Source organism: Balaenoptera acutorostrata, chromosome 1, assembly GCF_949987535.1.
Source record: "Balaenoptera acutorostrata chromosome 1, mBalAcu1.1, whole genome shotgun sequence".
Taxonomy (NCBI): domain Eukaryota; kingdom Metazoa; phylum Chordata; class Mammalia; order Artiodactyla; family Balaenopteridae; genus Balaenoptera; species Balaenoptera acutorostrata.
Genome location: NC_080064.1, coordinates 135,460,250 through 135,481,608, shown reverse-complemented (window position 1 = coordinate 135,481,608; position 21,359 = coordinate 135,460,250). Strand labels below are relative to the sequence as shown.

General features: G+C 45.5%; 1 protein-coding gene across 1 annotated transcript in view; it reads left to right on the top strand.

Moving 5' to 3' along the window:
• Positions 1-19,459, top strand: part of TNR (tenascin R) — a 426,026-nt gene extending 406,567 nt beyond the window's left edge. The window contains exons 19-23 of the mRNA XM_007165361.2: positions 6,225-6,376; positions 7,808-7,904; positions 12,484-12,645; positions 17,288-17,451; positions 18,404-19,459. Coding sequence (XP_007165423.2) covers positions 6,225-6,376; positions 7,808-7,904; positions 12,484-12,645; positions 17,288-17,451; positions 18,404-18,523 — 695 coding nt within the window. The 3' untranslated portion in view covers positions 18,524-19,459. The remainder of the gene's footprint in view (positions 1-6,224; positions 6,377-7,807; positions 7,905-12,483; positions 12,646-17,287; positions 17,452-18,403) is intronic.
• Positions 19,460-21,359: the final 1,900 nt, after the last annotated feature.

Here is a 21,359-nt window from a genome sequence, read left to right as displayed (position 1 = left end):
ATGCCCATTGACAGACAAATGGATAAAGAAGAAGTGGTACATATATACAATGGAATATTACTCAGCCATAAAAAGGAACGAAATTGGATCATTTGTAGTGAGGTGGATGGACCTAGAGACTGTCATACAGAGTGAAGTAAGTCAGAAAGAGAAAAACAAATATCGTATATTAACGCATATATGTGGAATCTAGAAAAATGGTACAGATGAACTGGTTTGCAAGGCAGAAATAGAGACACAGTTGTAGAGAACAAATGTACGGACACCATAGGGGGAAAGCAGGGCAGGGGGTGGTGGCGGTGGTGGTGGGATGAATTGGGAGATTGGGATTGACATATATACACTAATATGTATAAAATAGATAACTAGTAAGAACCTGCTGTATAAATAAAATAAAATAAAATTTAAAAAAATATTGGCAAAATTACCCAAAAAAATAAAAAATAAAAAATAAATTTAAAAAATAAAAGAAAGCCAATGAGAAAGTGGGAGCAGTGCAAGGCAGAGTCAGAGCATGCAGGAAGTTATAGGATGTGTTCAGGACTTCAGTTTTTATTCTAATTGCAGGAAGCCATTGCAATCGGAGCTGTTGCACTGGAGAAGCTATTGGAGGGTTTTCAGCAAGTGAGAAAAAGGATGAGACAGTATCACATGTAGATTATTAAAAGATTACTCTGGTTAAAATATGGAGAATAGATGCAAGTAGAGCCAGAATAGCAAGAAGAGACCAAGTAGGAGGCTTTACCATAACCCAACCCTCTCCTTGCCATATTAAATCAAGAGCCACAGAGAGGGGCCAGGCTGGAAGCTACCAGTCTGTGATCAATTAATCTGCCCTGGAATTGGGTCTCCTGATATAAGTAAATGCAAGGAATAGTCAGGTAAATTCGAAGGAAAGATTTGGAAGCCTGTTGCATTTGTCCTTTGTGGGTAGAAGGCAGGTGGTCTGCCATGCTTAAGACCTTCCTCAGCAACTCTGCTTAAGATAGAGACACTCAAGCTGTCTACTGCTCAGTTAATTCTATGTTTCCATTGAGTCCTTAAAGACTGTCGTTACCTCTCTACCTTGATTCCCACAGCTACCTCCTGAATGGGGTCTTACCTCCACTCTCACCCTCATCTAATTCGTTCTCTACACTACAGTGAGAACGATCTTTCTAAAAACTTGAGCTTAAAGTCCATCAGGACTCTTCATCCTGTTTCTTTCAGGAGAAGGTCCACCTCCTTAAATGGCATGATCCAGTCCCTCTTATCTCCCCAAAACTCTCCCTTATCCATCCAACCCAGTTCTTCCTCTTGTTTCCTGGCTAAACCTGCAGTTTCCTACATAGGCCATTTTTTGCACAGACCTAGAACACCTCTCTTCCACCAATTTGTGGTTAACTTCTACATCAGTTCCTAAATTAAGAAGCACTTTCTGATTAGTATTTGCTCATCTCTGTCCCACACCAGGCTCCACCACTCACCCTACCCTCACCAGCCCCAGAATTCATTGCATGCCCACTTCCATGTTTTGATAGCTCCCTATGTTCATCTCTTTTCCAGAGTACTTAGAACTTGGGATTATATTGTTCTATTTCTTCCACCAGAGTGTGAGCAACCTGAAAGATGGAACTGTGTCTTTTTCTTCCTTGTATTCCAATCTGATAGCCCAGTATTTAGACCCCCAACAGACACTTCCTATATGTTTGTTGAATAAATACACAAAAGAATGAACAGGTAAATGAACTGGAAGATGCTGTGAAGGAGGCTAAGGTGGTAGGTCTGACAGCCCATGTGGACTAAACAGATAACTTTTCCCTGTCCACAGCCTCAGACTGACTCCCAAAGCCCTGCTACCCACAAACCCACTTCTGTGAAAAAAATGTAAGTGTGGGTGGCCAGAGGTGGTCTCACCTGTGCTAGTATGGGGCAGCACCCTTTTCTCTGCAGTTGCAGAGAGACTTGCTGAGGTTGTTCTCAGAGAGAAACACTGATATCATGGTTTCGGTCCTGATGCTAAGGCCATTAAGAGTGGGCAGACACTTTCCAAAGCCATTAACTCTGACCACTGTAAAGACCACATTCAAGAACACAAAGCAAGTAAGGGACAGACAGAGTCTCTCCCTTCACTCCCAGCTGGCTGGGGGCTCTCCATTTGCACTGTGTGTCATATAGCTTGCTTCCCTCTACTCAGCATTCAGCCTCCGGATGCCCAACCCAAACCAATTTCTGAGCAGTTCTTCCAGTGAGTGCCCTGGCCCTGTTGCGCTCCCAATTACATCTAGAGATGCTTAACCATGAGACATTTCAGTGTACCGATCACTTGGCATTGCTTTCCTGTTAACTTGGTAATCACCACAGCCTGCATTAAAAAAAAAAAAAAAAAAAAAGCGGGGGGCGGGGGGAAAGAAGCCTCTTTGTCAGGCCAGACCCTAGTAATTGTATCAAAGGGGAAGGGAAGAAAAGCCTTCCAGTTTTTCTCTTCATCCTAAAATTTCTGCCTTGGGAAAAATTACTGGGATGATCTTTGTTAGGATTAAAGGTGAGTTTTTGGTGATATTAGATGGTATAACATCCAGAGAGCTAGGGATGCCTGAAAACTGCCCTATCTCTTAAAAATGTGTGAAGCCACAGTATACACGCAATGAACAAAGCAGATTGGGAATCAGTGTATTCTTTATTATTAGCTAAGCCTGAGCCCACCCCAGAGGAGAACCTAATGTTAAAAACTGGAACACAAGGCTTAAACTCAAGGATAGAGTCTCGTATCCCTTCTCACTCAATTTACATCTTGGGACCAGCCCACTCAAGACATGCTTACTGGGAAAGAGAGAGGGAAGGAAAGGAAGAGAGAAGGAAAGGGAGAAAGGGAAAGAAAATAAGGAAAGAGGGGAAGGAGGGTGAGAGACAGACAGACAGACACTCGGTCTGTTTATCCACCCTGCCATATGGATCTCAGCAGAGAAAGCAGACCATCACACCCCTTGGGGCACAGTCTAGCTAACCAGTTCCACCTCTGCACTCTCTGAGGAGAGGGAAACATACTGGAGAAAGAGTGGAGTTCAAGTCCAGCTGGTCTTCAGGCTCATCTGAAGAGCTCTGGTGAAACACTGATTCCTGACACTTACCCCCCAGCATTCTGATTCAGTAGATCTGCTGCAGAACCCAGGAACCTGAATTTTAATAGTCCCTGGCTTGGGAACAATTAGTGAGCCTACTTCCTCTCATCAGGTGAAAAGGAATAATAATTTGATCATGGACTGGTGGTATGAGGTAAAACTTTTACAGTCTTGAGGGTCGGAGGCGGGTGGAGAAGAGTGGTTTCACGGTAAATGTCGTCTCCAAGTTCCCAAGATGTGAATATTGCCGCTGCGGATATTCTGCCACAGACTAAATTATGATAAGTGGAATCTCTAAACCACCAGGTGGCCTTGCCATTTGTCAAAGGTAAGGCAAGCACACCTTGCAACTATGCATCAGTCCCACATACATCTGGTGAGTGCCTCCACCGACCAGTCCAACGTGAAGGCCCAGAAGGAAGAAAACACGACCCCTCCTCTCCCAAGGTGCAGTCTGAGACCTTCATCCCATCAGAACTTTTGACACTCCTTAGGTCACACTTTCTTCTTAGGTTGATTTTATTCCCGTTTTCTGACTTTATAAAAATGGATCCCTTTTTTAAAAAAAATTTGTTTTATTGAGGTACAGTTGCTTTACAATGTTGTGTTAGTTTCTGCTGTACAGTGAAGTGAATCAGCTATATGTGTACATATATCCCCTCCCTCGTGGACCTCCCTCCCCAGCCATCCCACCCATCTCGGTCACCACAGAGCACAGAGCTGAGCTCCCTGCGCTATACAGCAGGTTCCCACTGGCTATCTATTTTACACATGGCATATGACCACCCTTCAGATATTTAAAAACTTCTCTCCTCCAGAGCAAATCATCTCATTTTCCTGTATTTGTTTTTGGTAGTTCTACCTTTAAAGCAACTAATACGTTTGAGCCTTTTTAAAGTATCTGTAATAGAAAAATTAAATTATTGATCTTATCAATGTGAAGAAGCCTGTATAAGATTATTTATTTGTCTGTTCTAAAGTTTCATTTGGTTTTATATGTGTATTTGGATGAGGCTGTCGTTTTGAGGTTTGGGAGAAGATGTTCTGTGGGGGACATGTTGGATATTGGGAAGAAATTTGGGGCTCTGGCCCCTTTAAGGCACTGAGTTGATTCAGGAGAAAGGGCTATTAGCGCATAAGGTAGGAGTGAGCTGAAGACCAAGCATGTTTTGTATTGATCTAAAATGAGAAACTCAGGCAGTGAGAAAAGAGGGCAGAAAGGAAGGCAGACAGGATGGTTGCTCCAAAGATCCGCTAGAGAATGGCCTGGAAGCCATGAAATAATCACTGTGCTCCCAAAGCAACACGGAGAGAAAAGGCACTCACCCACACCTACACCTGAAACATAATTGGACCCTCTAGGAATAGGTGGGATCAGGAACTCTACCGAGCTCTAGGACAGGCTGGAGATGAAAGTTGAGAGCTTTTCTGCAGCTATTAAGGAAATACATTTTGAGAGGGTTAAGATATTTAATGTGAACATAGAACTTTTTGAGGTAACTTTAACCTCTGGGACTTTATATGCTTATAAGATAAATATAGATTTTAGTTAATCATTTGCTATCTGGACAGATATAGATCCAGTAAACTGTATCATATGTTATATCCCCTGCTTTAGTAGAGTTCAAGGAGCACTTGACTCGGGGTCTGAAAACTTGAGTTCAAGTGAATGGAGGAAGTCATGCGATCTTTCTGAGTACAGTTTCCTTCCCTGTAAAATAAGACTTCAATCTATAACAATCTGCCTTCCTCTCGCATTTCTTGCAAAAATTAAATGGAAATAAAAGCACACTTGGTAAAATACTAGTTCTATAGGAATATATTGTTATTCCCTGGTGTATGCCTGAAGCAGGCGGTGCCTTGTTCTAAACTACCTTAAATGCGAGCGACCCTTGACCGTGGTGTGGAAGCAAGCTGGACAGTCGTTGTGCCAGAGGAGTTAACACATCTCCAAGAGGGGCCTTGCATAAAGTCTACTGAACCCCTACAACCTCTCCCTAACACAGGATGCTTCAGTGAGGTTGCTACGTTATCTCCCTTGTGTGGCATTATGCTGCCACTTGCTCTGGCCCACCGGCTGACTCTCCAAGGGGCCCTCTGTCACACCTGCAGTGCACGAGGTCTGCCACTAGGGGGCACTGTAGGTCCCATGAAGTCCCTACCCCACCTCTCTTCCTAGCTACCCTTCAAGGATGCAGAACCACATCAACCGCACCACACTTTCCATTGACCCAGAGATCATATATTTATAGAGCACCCAAACCACTTTTCCTCCCATGCCAAGCTCTGCCTTTAACTTGCTCCATCAGCTCCTGCAGTCCAGTACAGCTCCTCCCGTGGGACCTCTGCTTTTCTGGCTTGCCTGTTAAACATTAAAATCTGCCCTGAAGCTAAGCTCTTCAAGACACATGATTTAAGTTTTTCTTGCAGGTAATTAGATATTGTTCTACAAATAGGGCTGTTCTCTCTGAAAGATGAGCAGCAATTTATTTCCTCTGCCCTCTCCTTAAACTTAAACTGAACTGTAAAACATGGCCATTTGATTGTTTAGTGCAATCAGGAGATTATTCTGCAGGAGGAACAGATATCCATCTTCTTGCTAACGCTAAGCTTGTTCGGGCATTCCTTTCTGGCTGCTGTGAAGACGGCTGACAGCTGTGCTTAATCCCTCTTGTTCTTTTGAAAGGTGGACTCCGCGGTGTTTTATTGTTCTCCATGCTTCTGTAATCATCGCCTAAGTAACCAATTACTAGGTACATGGACATACCTTCACCCTTGGTGGAGGAATATTTTTATTATCCCCATCTTTCTGATAAAAAGATGATGCCAGGAAGTCAGGCTATTTGCCAAAGCTAAACAAGTAGGTGAATGGCGGAGTCACACAGCGAACCCAGCTCTTTGGTCCTCAGATCCCGTAAAACTGTGTACTGTCTGATAAACCCAACATCAGTTGAAAAGAGGGAATGCAAGATGATGCAGGATTCATACACAGATTCAGTGAGGATTCCTTACAGCTCTTGATGAAGTACCGCGAGACCTTCTAAACTGTTCTCTGATCCAAGGGGCTCTTATGCATAGTGGGAGGAAGGACCCTTTCTGGAAACTGCCTCTTTTCTTGTGCAGGGGGCCGGGTCTTCCCTCATCCTCAAGACTGTGCCCAGCATTTGATGAACGGAGACACTCTGAGCGGGGTTTACACCATCTTCCTCAACGGAGAGCTAAGCCGGAAGTTACAGGTGTACTGCGATATGACGACCGACGGGGGTGGCTGGATTGTAAGTACCTGCGGCTGTTCTCCGTGCCCACCAGCATCATTGATGCTTCAGTCCACCTGGCTCAGCACCCATCCCATCCACACTTCACTATCCTCTGGCCATCCTTTCACCCACTCCCCTCATGCCCAACCTGGGGCTTTGCATTGTCCTCAGGGCCTTGCTCAGCAGCCCATAGGTTTGATGAGGCACAGGAAGGAATAAGAACATCGAGGCTGCAGTGGCCCAGCCCAGTGAGGAAGCCCCAGGAAAACTGCTCCTTCTGTGGGGATACTTCATGCAGGAGAGAAAGGGAGTAGTGGCTCAGAGAGGCCCAGGGGTCTTGCCTGATGAAGACTGCGGAAATAATAAAGAAATAGAGGAGATGAGTCCCCTGCAGGAGGAGGTGAGTCTCTATGCGGAGATGATTAGGATCTTTCTATTGGAGAATTACATATGGCGGAGCAGATGAGGGGCAGAACCCGGATAGCCCCCTCTAGTTACAAAGGCCACCCCTGTCCCCATCCTTCCCTGGCCTCTCTGGTTCTTCCCCAGAGCTGTCATAGCCTTCAGGGAGGAGAAGCGGTGGGGAAAAGAGAGACACCATTTCCTGTCACCACCCTCCTCCCATGTCTGATAGGGCAGTACCGAAAGAAGCGCAAGGGCAGCCTGGCGAATGGCCTCACACATCAGTACAGGCCACTACGCAGATGGGCGAGTTCCGGCAGCCTGGCCTGCAAGCAGAGCAGCATTAGCTCAGGCAGTGCAGATGGAAACCCAGCCCCTCCACCCACCCTCCTCCTGCAGATCCCTCCTCTAGCACCAACACACAGCACTGGATTTTTCACAGTGCAAAATGGATAGTTGTTGAATGGAGTTAAATGGTGGCTGTGCTCATAACAGCCACTCTTGGGAAGCATTTTCTTTTATGTTTCTGACATATTTGTGCCTTCTTCTTAAAGCATAATTGGAGATTGAAGTCGAGGCTGATGTATTGGAGGGTAAATGAAATTAGCACTTAAACAGCTCGGAAAGTGAATGATATGCAATTGCTTTGCCTGAAATAGGATGATGACAGTTCCTAGCTGATCTGAAGTTGGTCCCATTCTTTTGGTGAGAAATGCTTTCTACTGTATTCTGTGGCGCAAAAAGATTAATTTGAGAGCCAAGCCTATTTCCCTTGACTAGGTGGGGGCTTCATATCCTTTCTACATTGCAGGGGTGCAAATAAGTGTCAACATTACACCCTGGCCTATTCATCAAGCGCCCCTGGCGCTTCAGAGAAGGGCTCTGAGCATCTCCTACGACTACTGTACAAATACCGAGCTCTGTACTGCAGTGGCGCTTATCTGAGAATCTTTGTCACTGCAGATATAAAACCCAGTTATAGCAGTTTTACTCGTTAGAGTTTATTTTCCTTAGCATTTTCTTCATTCCCCCTCTTTCTCTTCACAGGTATTCCAGAGGCGGCAGAATGGCCAAACTGATTTTTTCCGGAAATGGGCTGAGTACCGCGTTGGCTTCGGGAACCTGGAGGATGAGTTTTGGCTGGGTAACGCCTCCTTTTTGTTTCCCTTGGAATGCAGCTCCGGCTCTTTGTCCAGCTCTCTCCTTTCTGCGTCCACCTGGGATTATCAGAAACCCTGTGTCCGTTGAGAAGCTGACAGCTCGTGAATTGCTTTCAGTACCTCTTGCTCCGTTAGGCTCCACTATTGATCTGTTTCTATCTTGGTGTGGTGTTTTCCTCTTTGCTCTGTCTCTTCCCATCCTCATTAATAGTCTCTTATGCTGATGGGTCTTGACATGAGGCAACTTTTACAAAGGGAGAGAGCTGCCTGGTGAGGGAAGGGGGCAGAGGGAGCAACAGGATGGCTGGTCATCTCTCAGAAGCCAGGTACCAGCCTGCAGGTCAGAAGAGAAATGAGGCAGTCACTCGGCTCTAGTTCCTTGGAAGAATGTCATTACTGACTTGGGACGGGAAGGGAAAAAATGAAAATGACATTAGAGGTGACCAGCAATTTCCTAGAGGTCTGACACAAGCAGGAGGTGTAGATTGAGAACTGAACTGGTGTGAGAAGATAAACACACACCTGACCCAGGCAGATGGCAGTGGAGCCAATCCCAGAAAGTAGTAAATTTATTTTTCCCTGCATCTCCCTCTTGGTTGGATTTTCACAGTGATTATAAAGGGAGGCAGGGGAAAGGCGGATAATTGTGTTCTGTATTCGTGGTCTCCTCTCTCTCTCCCCTGTCACTATCCCACTTAGCCTCAACGTCTTTCTCCTGGACGCTCATATAACAACCCCTAACTGGCCTTCCTGCCTCCTGGACCACCCATTGTCCACATGGCCAGGAGAATCATCTCCCTCACGCCAAAATCTGAGCAACAGCTAACCCCATTTGTAGAACTTTTAAACCACTCCCCACCACCAGCACGTGAAGACTAAACACCTTAGCTACGGTACAAGGCCCTCCTCTTGGGCCTGCTCCCCACCACCAAGAGCCCTGCTCCTCTTCCCTACACCTCCCAACCAACACCAAACTCCAAACGCTTTTTTTATGTAAGTATAGTTGATTTACAATGTTTCAGGTGTAGAGCAAAGTGACTCAGTTATACACACACACACACACACACACACACACACACACACATACTTTTTAAGATTCTTTTCCATTATAGGTTATTACAAGATATTGAATATAGTTCCCTGTGCTATAAGTAGGTCTTGTTGTTTATCTATTTATATATAGTAGTGTGTATCTGTTAATCCCAAGTTCCCAATTTATCCCTCCCCACCCCAAACTCCAAACCCTTAGAATCACTAATGTTTCCTCTGCAAGGAACGCTCTGCCATCCAACTACCCCCCTCCCCCATACACCTTGCTGTGCTCTGTGCATATTCAAAGGCCCAGCTAACCTCTTCTTCCTCCATAGGACCTATCCTACCGATTTTTCTCACCCTTTGCCTGTGGGAGAATTAGCTACTTTCTCTTTTGTGGTCCAAATCAGCATCCATTTTCCTTTCTGTCTCTCTTCACTATACTATGTAAACTTCTTTCAGGGCTGGGACCAAACCATATTCATTTTTAACCTCATTACCTATCACAGTGGCTGGGGATAGTAGGTACCTAAAGAGTAGATAACAATCAATCAATCAATCAATCAATTGATAAGAATTTATTGAGTGCCTATTAGATGCCCGGATCTGTATTTGCTGTTGAACATAATAAAAAATATAAGGTAAAAATCACATAAAAACATTGAAAGAGAAGTCAAGTAAATCAGAAAATATCCTTACCTTCTAAGAGTTTACGAACAGCTTGGGAGATAAGTATAAAGCACAGGAATCAATGCACCCATAGTAGACAGTGCTCATGTTTCCCAAACCTCAGCTACGGTACACCACGTTCGCAATTTTTACCATATCTGGGAAATATCTGAACTATCACGCACTTGAATTTTCTATATCTCGCTTGTTTTTTTAAAGAAATCTACTGTTTTGTGAAAGAAACTTTACAGCAGTGCCAAAAATGGAAAGCTAGTCATCATGTGCCATAAATAAAAGGGAGTCTCAAAAATAAACGCAATGAAAAGAAAACAGTATATATATTATTAAATGCCAGTTGTTGCTGTGTTGGTGGTACTAAAAATGGAGATTAGAAAGTGTTGGGTGTAAACCACAAAGTACAAGATCCAAACTGAGACTGAGAGTTACCGTTAGGATCAGGGTTAAAGTTTCCCCTTAATCTATTAAGAAAAAGAGAGAGTTTGGAAATATCTTTCTCCCTACATGTTCAAAGTTATTTAGTCCTTATTCCCCAACTACTTCTCATATCATCAGAGATGCCCTCCCACATTGGGAAACACTGTACTAATCTATGAGCTACTGACAAGAAGGCTGCAGATATTCAGAGAAGGAAGAGTCAGCTTCCTGGAGAAGGCATTGAGGGATGAGTAAGAAGAATGCAGGAGGGAAGCACACAAGAAAAGAGGGAAGGCAGGGATCCTTTTGACATGTGCAAACGGGACAATGGAAAAACCATCCAACCAGAGCAAAGATGCAGCTCAGGGAAAGAAGAAAATGAGGTAAGGTGGGTTGAACAAAGGCATGTTGTGGCACCTAAAGTGGGGAAGAGAAGGTTTGACTCAACGCCATTGGTAATAGGGAGCTGGGGAGGGCTCTTAAATAGAAGCACGGCCTGGTGATGTGTAGTTCGGTGACAATACTCAGGTTAGGGGTAACACTCTGACCCATGGTTTATGTTGTAAGTTGGGTTCCCTAGAAGCAAAGCCTGAGACAGGGATTCTTGTTCAAGTGATTTGTCAGGGGAGTGGCTCTCAGACGGGGAATGAGGGAAGTAGCATAGAGCAGGGGGAAATGTTCAACAGTGGGATCTTGGTGGGAGATTAGCTTCAGCCTGATCCTCAGGGAAGCTCTGGAGCATGAATTGCTCCTCAGAGTTGGTCCCCAGTGGGGCAAGGGGGCTGGGATTTGGTACCTCCACATCAGGTATTGATGGAGGTCTGCCCCAAGGCATGGGGGAGGGAGCAGGTAACTTCCAGAGTAGAGCAACTCCTGTTTGGTCAAGGGCAATGATCCAAGAGGAGGCAGCTGTGAGTTGTTAGCAGCTGGGGGCTATGTCCACTGTCCAATTAAAGGGCATCTGGACTGTCTGTGATCTAACCAAACTCTCCAGATGTGTGTTGGCTCCTATTTCCACTTGCCTTTGAAGGACCATTTTTCCCCCTCTGACAATTCTCTCTTCTCTCTACTTCTTCATTGAATTTTCCCCTATACATCTTATACTAGAAAACATGCTGTAACATCTCCCTTCTTCAAAATAAAAACAGTACAAAATAAAAAAATAAAGGGCATCCGGGCAGGGCACCGCCAGGATCCACCATATCCACACAAGCACAAGTCTAGGGTAACAACAACCCGGCACACAGCAAATAGCAAACAGCTTTCAACATATAACTTAACATAAAGCTTGAACTCTCAAACAGGACAGGGAAACAGAAAGATCGAGGTGACCCTCAGCCAGTCATTTCACTTCTCTGGACTTCAGCCTCCTTTTCCACAACACAAAGAGACTAGCCTAAGTAATCTCTAGATTCCCTTCCATCTCTGCAAATTTTTTTATTCTAAGTCATGGTATACTCTGATAGATATCAAATGTCACAGTAAAGCAAGAGGACCCAAGTTCAGTAAGCAGGTAGAAATCAGGAGGACTCAAAGATCACCAGCAATGCGAGGGGAGTGGTTCAAAGTCTGGGCAGGTAGTCAAAATCAGAAAGTCCCAGAGCACAGCCACCCAGGGCAAAGAGACAAGAAAATACATATGAGAAAACAGCACCAAGGAAGATCTGGGCTCTGCCTAACTCTGGACTCACGGGGTCTGCACCTTACAAGAATCTATTAGACCAAGGCCTGGGAAGCTTAGAGGCCAAGGAGGGAGTGGGTGAGGGAGGGTAATTGCCCAGAAAGACGAGTGAAGACGTAGCAGTGCAAGATATAGCAAGTAGATTAGAGAGAAAAGAACTGGAGTTAGGAGACAGGTGACAATATTCTCTGACCCAGTTATGGGAGCCTCAGGAGGGCTGGAGGCTGAGAGAACAAGGGGCAGTGTAATTAAAGGTGGACGGAACCCCCTCCCAGGCTACTAGGAGATGGTAGGATATCCTGGACCCCGAGGGCCTACTGTGAATTACTCTGATCAGTGTTTCTACCTCTTGCTTCCTATCACTCACTCCAAAGAATTCACACCTATGTGATGCCTCTTGTCATCTTCAGCTAACACCATGGTTTGCAGTGGGAGGTGGCGGGGGACAGGGCCCGGAATCCTGAGGCTCGGGGCTTGTCCGGTACTGGGTCATGACTAGATGGTAGGACCCCTGAGCTGACCTGCGGTGGGAACTCATCAGCAGAACTGGTCTGGTCTTTTTGCAGGAGGAAATTCAGTCTGGTAGGGTCTGTTTGATAACAACCTGGGAAGGACTGAAGGCAAAAGCAATCCCAGTACCCCTCCTCTTTCCCAGAACATCTGTTTTGAGGCCACAGTCGCATTTTGCCTCCCATTTCCAAAGCCACTGAGGCCAGGCTGACTGCGTTCTCTGCGCTTCTCCACAGGGCTGGACAACATACACTGGATCACGTCCCAGGGCCGCTATGAGCTGCGCGTGGACATGCGTGACGGCCAGGACGCCGCCTTCGCCTACTATGACAAGTTCTCTGTCGAGGGCAGCAGAAGCCTGTACAAACTCCGCATAGGAGGCTACAACGGCACCGCAGGTACCTTGGCCCCGAGCAGCCCCCCGAGGGCAGTGGGCCTGCAGCAGGACCGGGCCCCCATGTTCTAGGCCTGAGCTGCAGAATTCCCCGCTAGCCAAGGAGGAGGGCGGAGGGCTGGCGCACTGCCTCTGGTCCACGCTGCCCCTCACCACTCAGGTGACCTGAAATCAATTTCTCAGGACTTCAGTTTCCTCATCTGGAAAATCTTAATAACGATGCCTGTCCTAGTTCACAGAGCAGTCAGGAAAGAAATGTGATAAATAGAGCGAAAGTGCTCTTAAAGTTAACCAAAAAAAAAGTACAATGTGAGGGTGAAGGATTATTTTTCTTGTCCAGATTAATCAATATAGGCTCTTATCCAGTGACAGCGTAATCATCTATTGTCTGGTAGAAATCTCCCCTGTAATGACATCTAGGAAAACCATCTTTGAACTAATAAAGATAAGGCAGATTCCCCCCATTCTGAGCTCTACTCCCCTCCATCAGCAGTCACCATAACACCTCCATCAAGGAGCACGCAACAGCTCTAAATGTTCCCCATGGGCCACATTCCTTCTCACTCCTCCACGAGAACCCCGTACGTGGTCACGCTTTCTGTACAGATTTTTATGGCACTTCCACTAAGTAGACCAAAACCATCTCTATAAGCTCTGTTGCATTACTAGTTTTATCAGAACATAATATCCAGTCTGCTTCTTAGGCTTCGCCCATCTATTTCCAGGGTTCTCTTATAGCACATTTCCTAAAACCTGTTTTGCCAAATATTCCACTATTTGGTCCATGGAGTTGTTGGTCCTTTCATTAACTCCAATTATAGGGCTAAATGCTAGGATATAAATTTAGCAAGATTTTTATAACTCTTGGAATTCAGAAGATCATCCAAGTGTTGCCTCTCCAACGACTGCATCTGCTCAGTTATTTCTCTGCTCAGCCAGGTACTGTTACTCCAAAGAGAAGACACACTTTCCCTTGTTGTTTTTCATATGGGAGATCATTCCCAGTGGCAATCAGACCTGCCCGAAGTGCCCCAACAAAAGATCCAATTTACCACACTTTGGGCATAAAATAGCCATTGAAATGGAGTGTATTAAACAAAATATCAGACTAAATCATTGCAAAAATAACCTGATACCAACCACTCCCTAATTAGAATCGTGCCTGCAGAAAAGCAGTTCTTATTTCTCCCACAGAAAGAGAAGCAAGCCCTCCCACTTCCTTACATGGCCTCCCTCCCTCCCTCCACCTCATCTGCTCCAGGCCTATACTCTTACCTGTCTAACCTGGGCCCAGCTGCTGCAGCCTCTGTTGCAGCTCTATCTTGCTGCCGGGCCCCATGGAGGTCATAACTGTTGGACTGCGTTCTACTGTCATGTCTCAGAGGCAAGTCCCACCAACAATTTGGCCAATCATCATAAAGTAATTGCAGTCTGACCTGTTATGTCATATATTCAGTTCATCTTCTTCAAAAGATGAGAAACTAGGCTTATGTAGGCTGCCCCCTTCTCTGGGCAACTTCACACAACGGTTGTTCTTTCCATATTGGAAGGTCTCCAGGGAGGAAAAGCCCATCCTCTCTCTGGCATTTACTATTGCCCAAGTTCCCTGGCCTTTATCTTATATGTTGCTCATTTTTACTGGCCCTTCTGGCAACAATCCATCCCATGGCCTCCAATTCCAAGTTCAGCCCCTTCTCCCATCTCCATTGTTCTCAAGGCTACAAAAATCCAAGTCTCTAACCAGGACTCTCATTGGATTAGAACTGAAAATTCCAAGTCAAGTTATCAATAAAAGGTTGTTGAGCAACCCCTAAAAGTTCATTGTGTGAATTGTGAGGACTCAGAAGCATAAGACATGACCTCTGCAAGAACTAAACATCCATTTACAAAAACAGACCATTAAGAAGCAACTCATCACAAAATGAATGGTACTCACTCCCAGTTTACCAGGCATTCAGAGAAGGGGGCTCTGGGTGGTTGAAAAAGGCTTCATGAAGGCAGTGGCGTTTGACTGGGATCCTGATGGTAAAGGAAACATTCCAGGGAAGGAAAATCCTGGGAGAAAAATCACAAAAGGAGCAGTTACTGTGGAGGGAGGGAAAGTGCAAAGGGCCTGGCTGTCCAGGACAGGGTGTGAGTTCAGAAAGAATAAAAAAGAAAGTGGGTGGAGCCAGGCCCTGGAGAGCCTTAAAACCAAGGGGGCAGAGGAGTTCTGTCTTAATATGGTGGGCAGCGGAGAGCCACGGTGGGTCCTGAGTGACACAATGGATGTGGGGTTTTAGGAAGATCAAAGTGACAGCCATAAATAGGATAAAGTAAATCTGAGTGAAGAACAGAGAACAGCTGGAGCTGCTGCATTAATCCTGGTAGGAGATCATAGGAGACTTGACTGATGTTAGAAATTAAGAGAATAGTACAAATCTGAATAGCAGTTTGAGAGAGAAAAACCAAGACTTAGATAATGTACTGATGTGCAGAAAGCACAACAGAGTGGAAGTGGGAGAGAACTGTTCCAAGGGAGTAATGAGGGCAGCTTCTAGATTACAGGGAGACAAGCAGGAGATGAGAAGGTAGGAATGTGGGTAGAGACAACATAGGGAATTGATGGTAAAGAAAGGGTCTTTAGAGAGTAGGATTAATTCAAGATTTTTTAAGGGAAAGGATATGAGTATGAGTTAGGGTGAGAGGAGATGAAAACCCTAATATATATATATATATATATATATATATATATATATATATATATATATATATATGTATGTGTATGTGTGTGTGTGTATATATATATATATATATATATATATATATATATATATATATATATGAAAAAAGGAAAAAATAAGAAATATTTTCTGCCTTCTCCAGGACCTGGAAGACATGGGAAAGGTAGTGGGACTAGCTCTGGGTGGACACAAAGCCTGGTTTTTTAGAGACTGGGAGGGGGAAATGAAAAAGATGGGATAGAAATAATGACATATGGACTTAGGGACCCAATTGGCCTGAAGGAATCAGGCTTCCCCATAAAACAAAGATCATCTTCCTAAGAGTTAAGTTGTGGCCAGAAGCACTTGGAGGCATTGAGTGGCCACTGTGAGTGTGGACTCGGAAGCCACAGGATCAGAACTATGACCTATCCTGGCTTAAAGTGACCTCAGAAGCATCTAAGACAACACTCATTCAATAGCGTGAGCCCCTTCACAACATTTCTAACCACAAATCCTGCCAAAAGTTTGGCCAGTAGGTATAAATTAATTACAATTTGATACCTCACCTCAAATACTCAATTCATGTGAGTCCCCTGCATAACATCCCAACAAGAGAACACCCAGCCTCTAAGAACAGAGATCTCTCCATATCTCCAAATAGTATATACCATTTATAAACAGCTCTAATATTTAGCTAATTTCTCCTCATATATTTAGCCCAAATATGCCACCTGGCAGTCTCTGCCTACTGATCCTCATACTTTCCCAAAGAGTTTTCGTTTTGGGCGGGGGGGATTGTTTGTTTGTTTACTCAATAGTCCATCAAATATTTGGAGTCAGTGATAATGGACACCATCTCCCCCTTCAAGCCTGCTCTTCCCCAAGATACAGCCCTGGTTTCCCCAACCACTTCTCCTCCGACATGGTTAGGATTTTCTTACCATCCTGTTTCCTATGGACAGGAACTCTAGTTAGCTAATGTCCCTCTTCACATGTGGCCCCAAGTTCTGAACAGGGGGATATTGGGTGTGAGCTGACTGGGCCTGATGAGCCATGGAGAAAGCCAGGCTGTACGGTGGTGACCCGGACTGGCCCAGGTCGCCATGGCTCATCACGGTCTCCTCTGAGACAAAAGGAGCCGTGAATGTCTGTGTCCCAGTGCTGGCCTGAAAGAAACAGACGGGGATGGTGGGGTGGAGCTGAGTGGACAGAGTTCTGAGCAGAAGGCCAGGGGAATGAGGCACAGTAAGTCCCCTACATACAAACGAGTTCCATTCCGAGAGCGCATTCGTAACTCCCATTTGTTCGTTAAGTCCAACAAAGTTAGCCTAGGTGCCCAACTAACACAATCGGCTATATAGTACTCTACTATAACAGGTTTATAATACTTTTCACGCAAATAATACATAAAAAACAAACACACACAAAAATAAACGTTTTTAATTTTATAGTACAGTACCTTGAAAAGTACAGTAGTACAGTACAACAGCTGGCATACAGGGGCTGGCATCGAGTGAACAGGCAAGAAATAAAGATATTGTACTGCTGTACTCTATACAATACTGTGCAGTAAAGTACACAAAAGCACAACTACTTGGAGAGGATGCACGCACATGACAATGTACGCCAGACGTGTGAACTAACTTACGTGACTGGACGTGCAAACACACGTTCGCATCTTTGAAAGTCTGCAACTTGAAGGTTCATATGTAGGGGACTTACTGTAACGAGCTGGGGAGAGCAGCCCGGAAGTAGTGGACCCAAGGGGTAGGTGGAGTAAGAGCTCAGTGCAGCCAGGCTGAGGAGCCAGATAGGAACAGAGAGGTGAGTGGAAGGTCTCTTAAGCAGATGCCAGGTTTGTTGGGCATGGGTCAAATGTCCAGAACATCCTGACAAAAGACCAACAGGTTGGACGGGCTCATGAATGTGTCTTTTTTCCAGGGGACTCCCTCAGCTATCATCAGGGCCGCCCTTTCTCCACAGAGGACAGAGACAATGATGTTGCAGTTACCAACTGTGCCATGTCATACAAGGGGGCTTGGTGGTATAAGAACTGCCACCGGACCAACCTCAATGGGAAATACGGGGAGTCCAGGCACAGCCAGGTGGGTGAAGCTCTGCCGCTGCATGAATGACCCAGAGCCGTGCAGCCCACGTCCCTTGGCTTTATGTTCTAAGTACACAGGTGGGTCTTATATTTCCCTTTTAAAAAGATACATTCAGAGTGTTGAGAAAGGACTCTCATAAAGAGGAAAGTAATGCAGACACTGGGATAAGAGCAGGACAGAGTCGAAGCCAGAGGAAGAAAAGGGAGGCACCTGGACTCAGGAGCTGGAACTCACCCCAGAGAAGCCCTTGACAACCAGTCAAGTCCCATTTCACTTCCTCATCTAGCATATCCCATGAAAAGCTTATCAAGTTCAGGGACAGCTTCAGAGGCTCAGCTTCATCCAAAGAAGTGTCCTAGGAAGGGAGAGATCAGAAATAGCAGTGTAAACGGGACTGTCTTTCTCCATTAGAGACCACAAGTCCATAGGCTGGGTTGGGTGATAGGGTGACCAACTGGGCCAACTGGGACCTCTCCAATTTTAGCACTGAAAGGCTAGCAGCCAGGGCACCCCTCAGTCCTGGGCAAACCCAGATGGTTGGTCACCTGATAGGTGGAAACCACCTGACTCTCCCATCAGGAGTGAGCAGTCAAACACAGTTATGCTCTTCGAAATGCTTCTATACTGTTGGGAATTTGAAATTCAACACTCGTTACTGCAGGTGCGTGCAAATCCTGAAAGCCAAAACCAGAAAGCCAGCAATAAGGAATGACCTGCAACACATTCCCATTATAGACCCAGGCCACTGGCAATGTCTAAAGAGAAAAGCTAGAAACAAATCTCTGCTCTTTTGCCCTTTCTGGGAACTCAGCCACAAGCTTCATGTTAATGGGAAATGACTAAATGCACACCTTGGATTCTCCACTCTCATCATCCCCTATCTTTTCAAGCTGGCACTTCCGTTGAGGGGGTAGGGGTGATCTGACATGCTTATCTTTCTCCTTCCCAGGGGATCAACTGGTACCACTGGAAAGGCCACGAGTTCTCCATCCCCTTCGTGGAAATGAAGCTGCGCCCCTACAGCCACCGTCTCATGGCGGGGAGGAAACGGCGGTCCTTGCAGTTCTAAGCAGTGGGCGGCTGCGAGCCAACTGACCTTTTCTGTCATTTGTTTGTATTTTATAATATGAAACAAGGGGTGGGGGACATAGTAATGCTTTGCAACATATTAAGAGCGTTTGAAGGAAGCAGGATGTAGCAGGAATCAGCTGAGAATCAGCAGCTCATGGTTTCTGCTGCCCCCGGGCCTGACCCTCTGTCTCCATGCTCCCTCCTACCCAGTCATCCTTAACCTGCCCCTCTTTTCCCACCAAGGAGGAAAAGTGAGACGTTTTCTTAAAAGACCAATTCAAAGGCAAATCCTGGAGTCAGACTCTGTGACGGTGACAGGCACGTGCCTTCTTTGCTGCCCTCCTTCTGAGATGCCCTTCACTTCCAGGTACTGTGCTCTGGTCACTGCCTTGGATGGCCAGGTTCTCACCCCAGCCCAGAGAAGAGGCCTCAGCAAGAAAGCTTTGCCAACAAGTCCCCTTAAAAGGAAACAGATTAACCTCACCCCGTCCCAATAACCCAAGGCCTTTCTAACGGGCCAAAGATTATCATCTGACACTCTTACTCTTACCAGCCAAGTGTCCTCTGTCACCTTTCAAGAGTAGTGGCCTTTTTTCCAGCCAACCCATCCTTTGCCCACTTCCACCCTAACCCTTAGACCCCCTACAGCCCCACAAGTGCAACCACTGTTTTGGATTCTAGCTCCCAAGGTGTTGCCTGCCCCTAGCCTGGGCTGCATAGCAGCTGTGTACCTAGGGGTCCTAAGTCCCTGCCACTCCCTCGGGTCACAGACAGCAACTTTCTTTGAAGATGGGAGGGGGAGACAGTTGTGGTTTGTAGCAATTTGGGGTCAGGCATGGAGGAAAGGACAGAAGAAATAGAAATCAGGGCCCCTGCCATTGAGATGACCAGTTCCACGGGGAACACAGATCGCACTTAGCTCCATTTTCTCTGTTTCTGGTCCTATTTGTCATGGATTTTTTTTTTTTTTTCCTGAATTGCAAACGAAAGGCCTCATTCCTGTCTTCAGCCAGGCTCTCCTTGGGGGGCGGGGTGGGGGGGGGCTTAATAAGAGTCAGAAGAAGTTATATGACCAGCCAGCCATTCCCCTGACTGATAATCCTTGGGAAGAGGTGGAATTTTAGGGTTTTGGTTTCAGTTTTCTCCTCTTTTTTGGTCCTGTGAGAAACAGGAATGACCTCCTTAATGAGGTGAGCTCATGAGAAGCCTTTCTCCATCTTCTTTTATTATTCTGCCTTTGAGAGTAAAAATGAAAAGTGCCAGCGGAAATAACATCTAGAAATCCAAAGGTGAAGAGGGGAGGAGTGCGGGCCTACCTCCCATTTTATGAGATGTGCTCTCTTCACTGGCATGATTTGATTTTTAAACCCAAGAGAGCTGGAGGCTCTAAAAGCCATGACCCTTCAACTTCTCCAATCAAATGCCATCTGCAAGCATCCCTGCAGCATCTGCCAAAATCCATGCCCGGTCTCCCCAGCTGCCTTTTCCTTAAGGCCCCAGTTCTGTTTTTCGTAATGCCCACATTTAGTCAAACTGGGGCATCCTGGGCCTTTCCCAACCAATCACGGGATGAGCCTGAGAGTTGGAAATTTTCTAATGGAAACATCCACAATCTAACCAAGTTCCGTTAACCAGGAAAGGAGAGTCCCTCAGACTGACAACCACACTTCTGAGGTTATGAGGATGGAGTCAGCTGCCACTTGCACTCTCCCTTTAGCAGACCCTCAAGGCCTTGTTCATTGCCATGGTGTGGATGTAACTGCCGGACCAGTGCTGGAAACGGAGGTTCCATTTCTCAGTTCACCATGGGCTTCAAAAAACTAGGGGAAGGAAGAAGAGACAGAAACAATTCTTTCAAGAAACCCGTTAATTAAATAAGATTTAGATAGGGAATGGGACACCAATGAACAGTAGGAAGCATGTTGAAGGAGGAAACTGGCGTCTCATGAATAGGCCCAGCTCTGCCACTTTGTTGGCACTATGACATCAGGACAGTTGTTTCACCTCTCAGGGCCTCAGTTTCCTCATCTGTTGAAAGAAAGTTTAGACTAGAATGGTTTCCCTTTCAGTTTTGACAGTCAGTAAGGCTAGTCTTTGATCTGAAAATGGAAATTGGCATCGGTGAGAGAGCACAGTTAAGCCCTGCTTTTCATTCTGGTGAATGAAAATTCACCAGAAGCCCTGCTTTATGAAAGACAGAAAGAGACAGAGAGAAGGAAAGAAGGGAGGGAGGGAGAAAGGGAGGGAGGGAGGGAGGAAAAGAAATAAATAAAGGAAGGAAGGAAGGAAGGAAAGAAAGAAAGAAAGAAAGAAAGGAAGGAAGGAAGGAGGAAGGAAGGAAAGAAAGAAAGAAAGGAAAGGAGGAAAGGAAGAAAGAAAGAAAGCAAGAAAGAAAGAAAGAAAGAAAGGAAGAATCAGAAGTCATCAGTCAAATATACACACAAGTGTGCGGTGCGCGCGCACACACACACACACACACACACACACACACACACACACACACGAAAACATTGCAGAAAAGATTGTGCCAAATAAGTGGCTGAACTCATTTTGTCCATAAAAGCAGAACCCAGGGACCTAGTGCCAGTACAGCCCACCTCATCAAGGGAACTGAAACGGAAAAAGATTATGAGTCTCCATGTTGTCAATTCAGGTGAAAGCCAAGAAACATCAGTGGAAACCAAAATCTGTCTTTTACTGGAATCATTTTACCCTATGGAACATTTTTATAAATAGTATCAGCAGCATTGCCTAGATTCATGTTAAAGAATTTTAAGGCTAGAAAGGAACTTCAAAGATTAGCTCACCCAACATTCTATAAAAGGATTCATAGA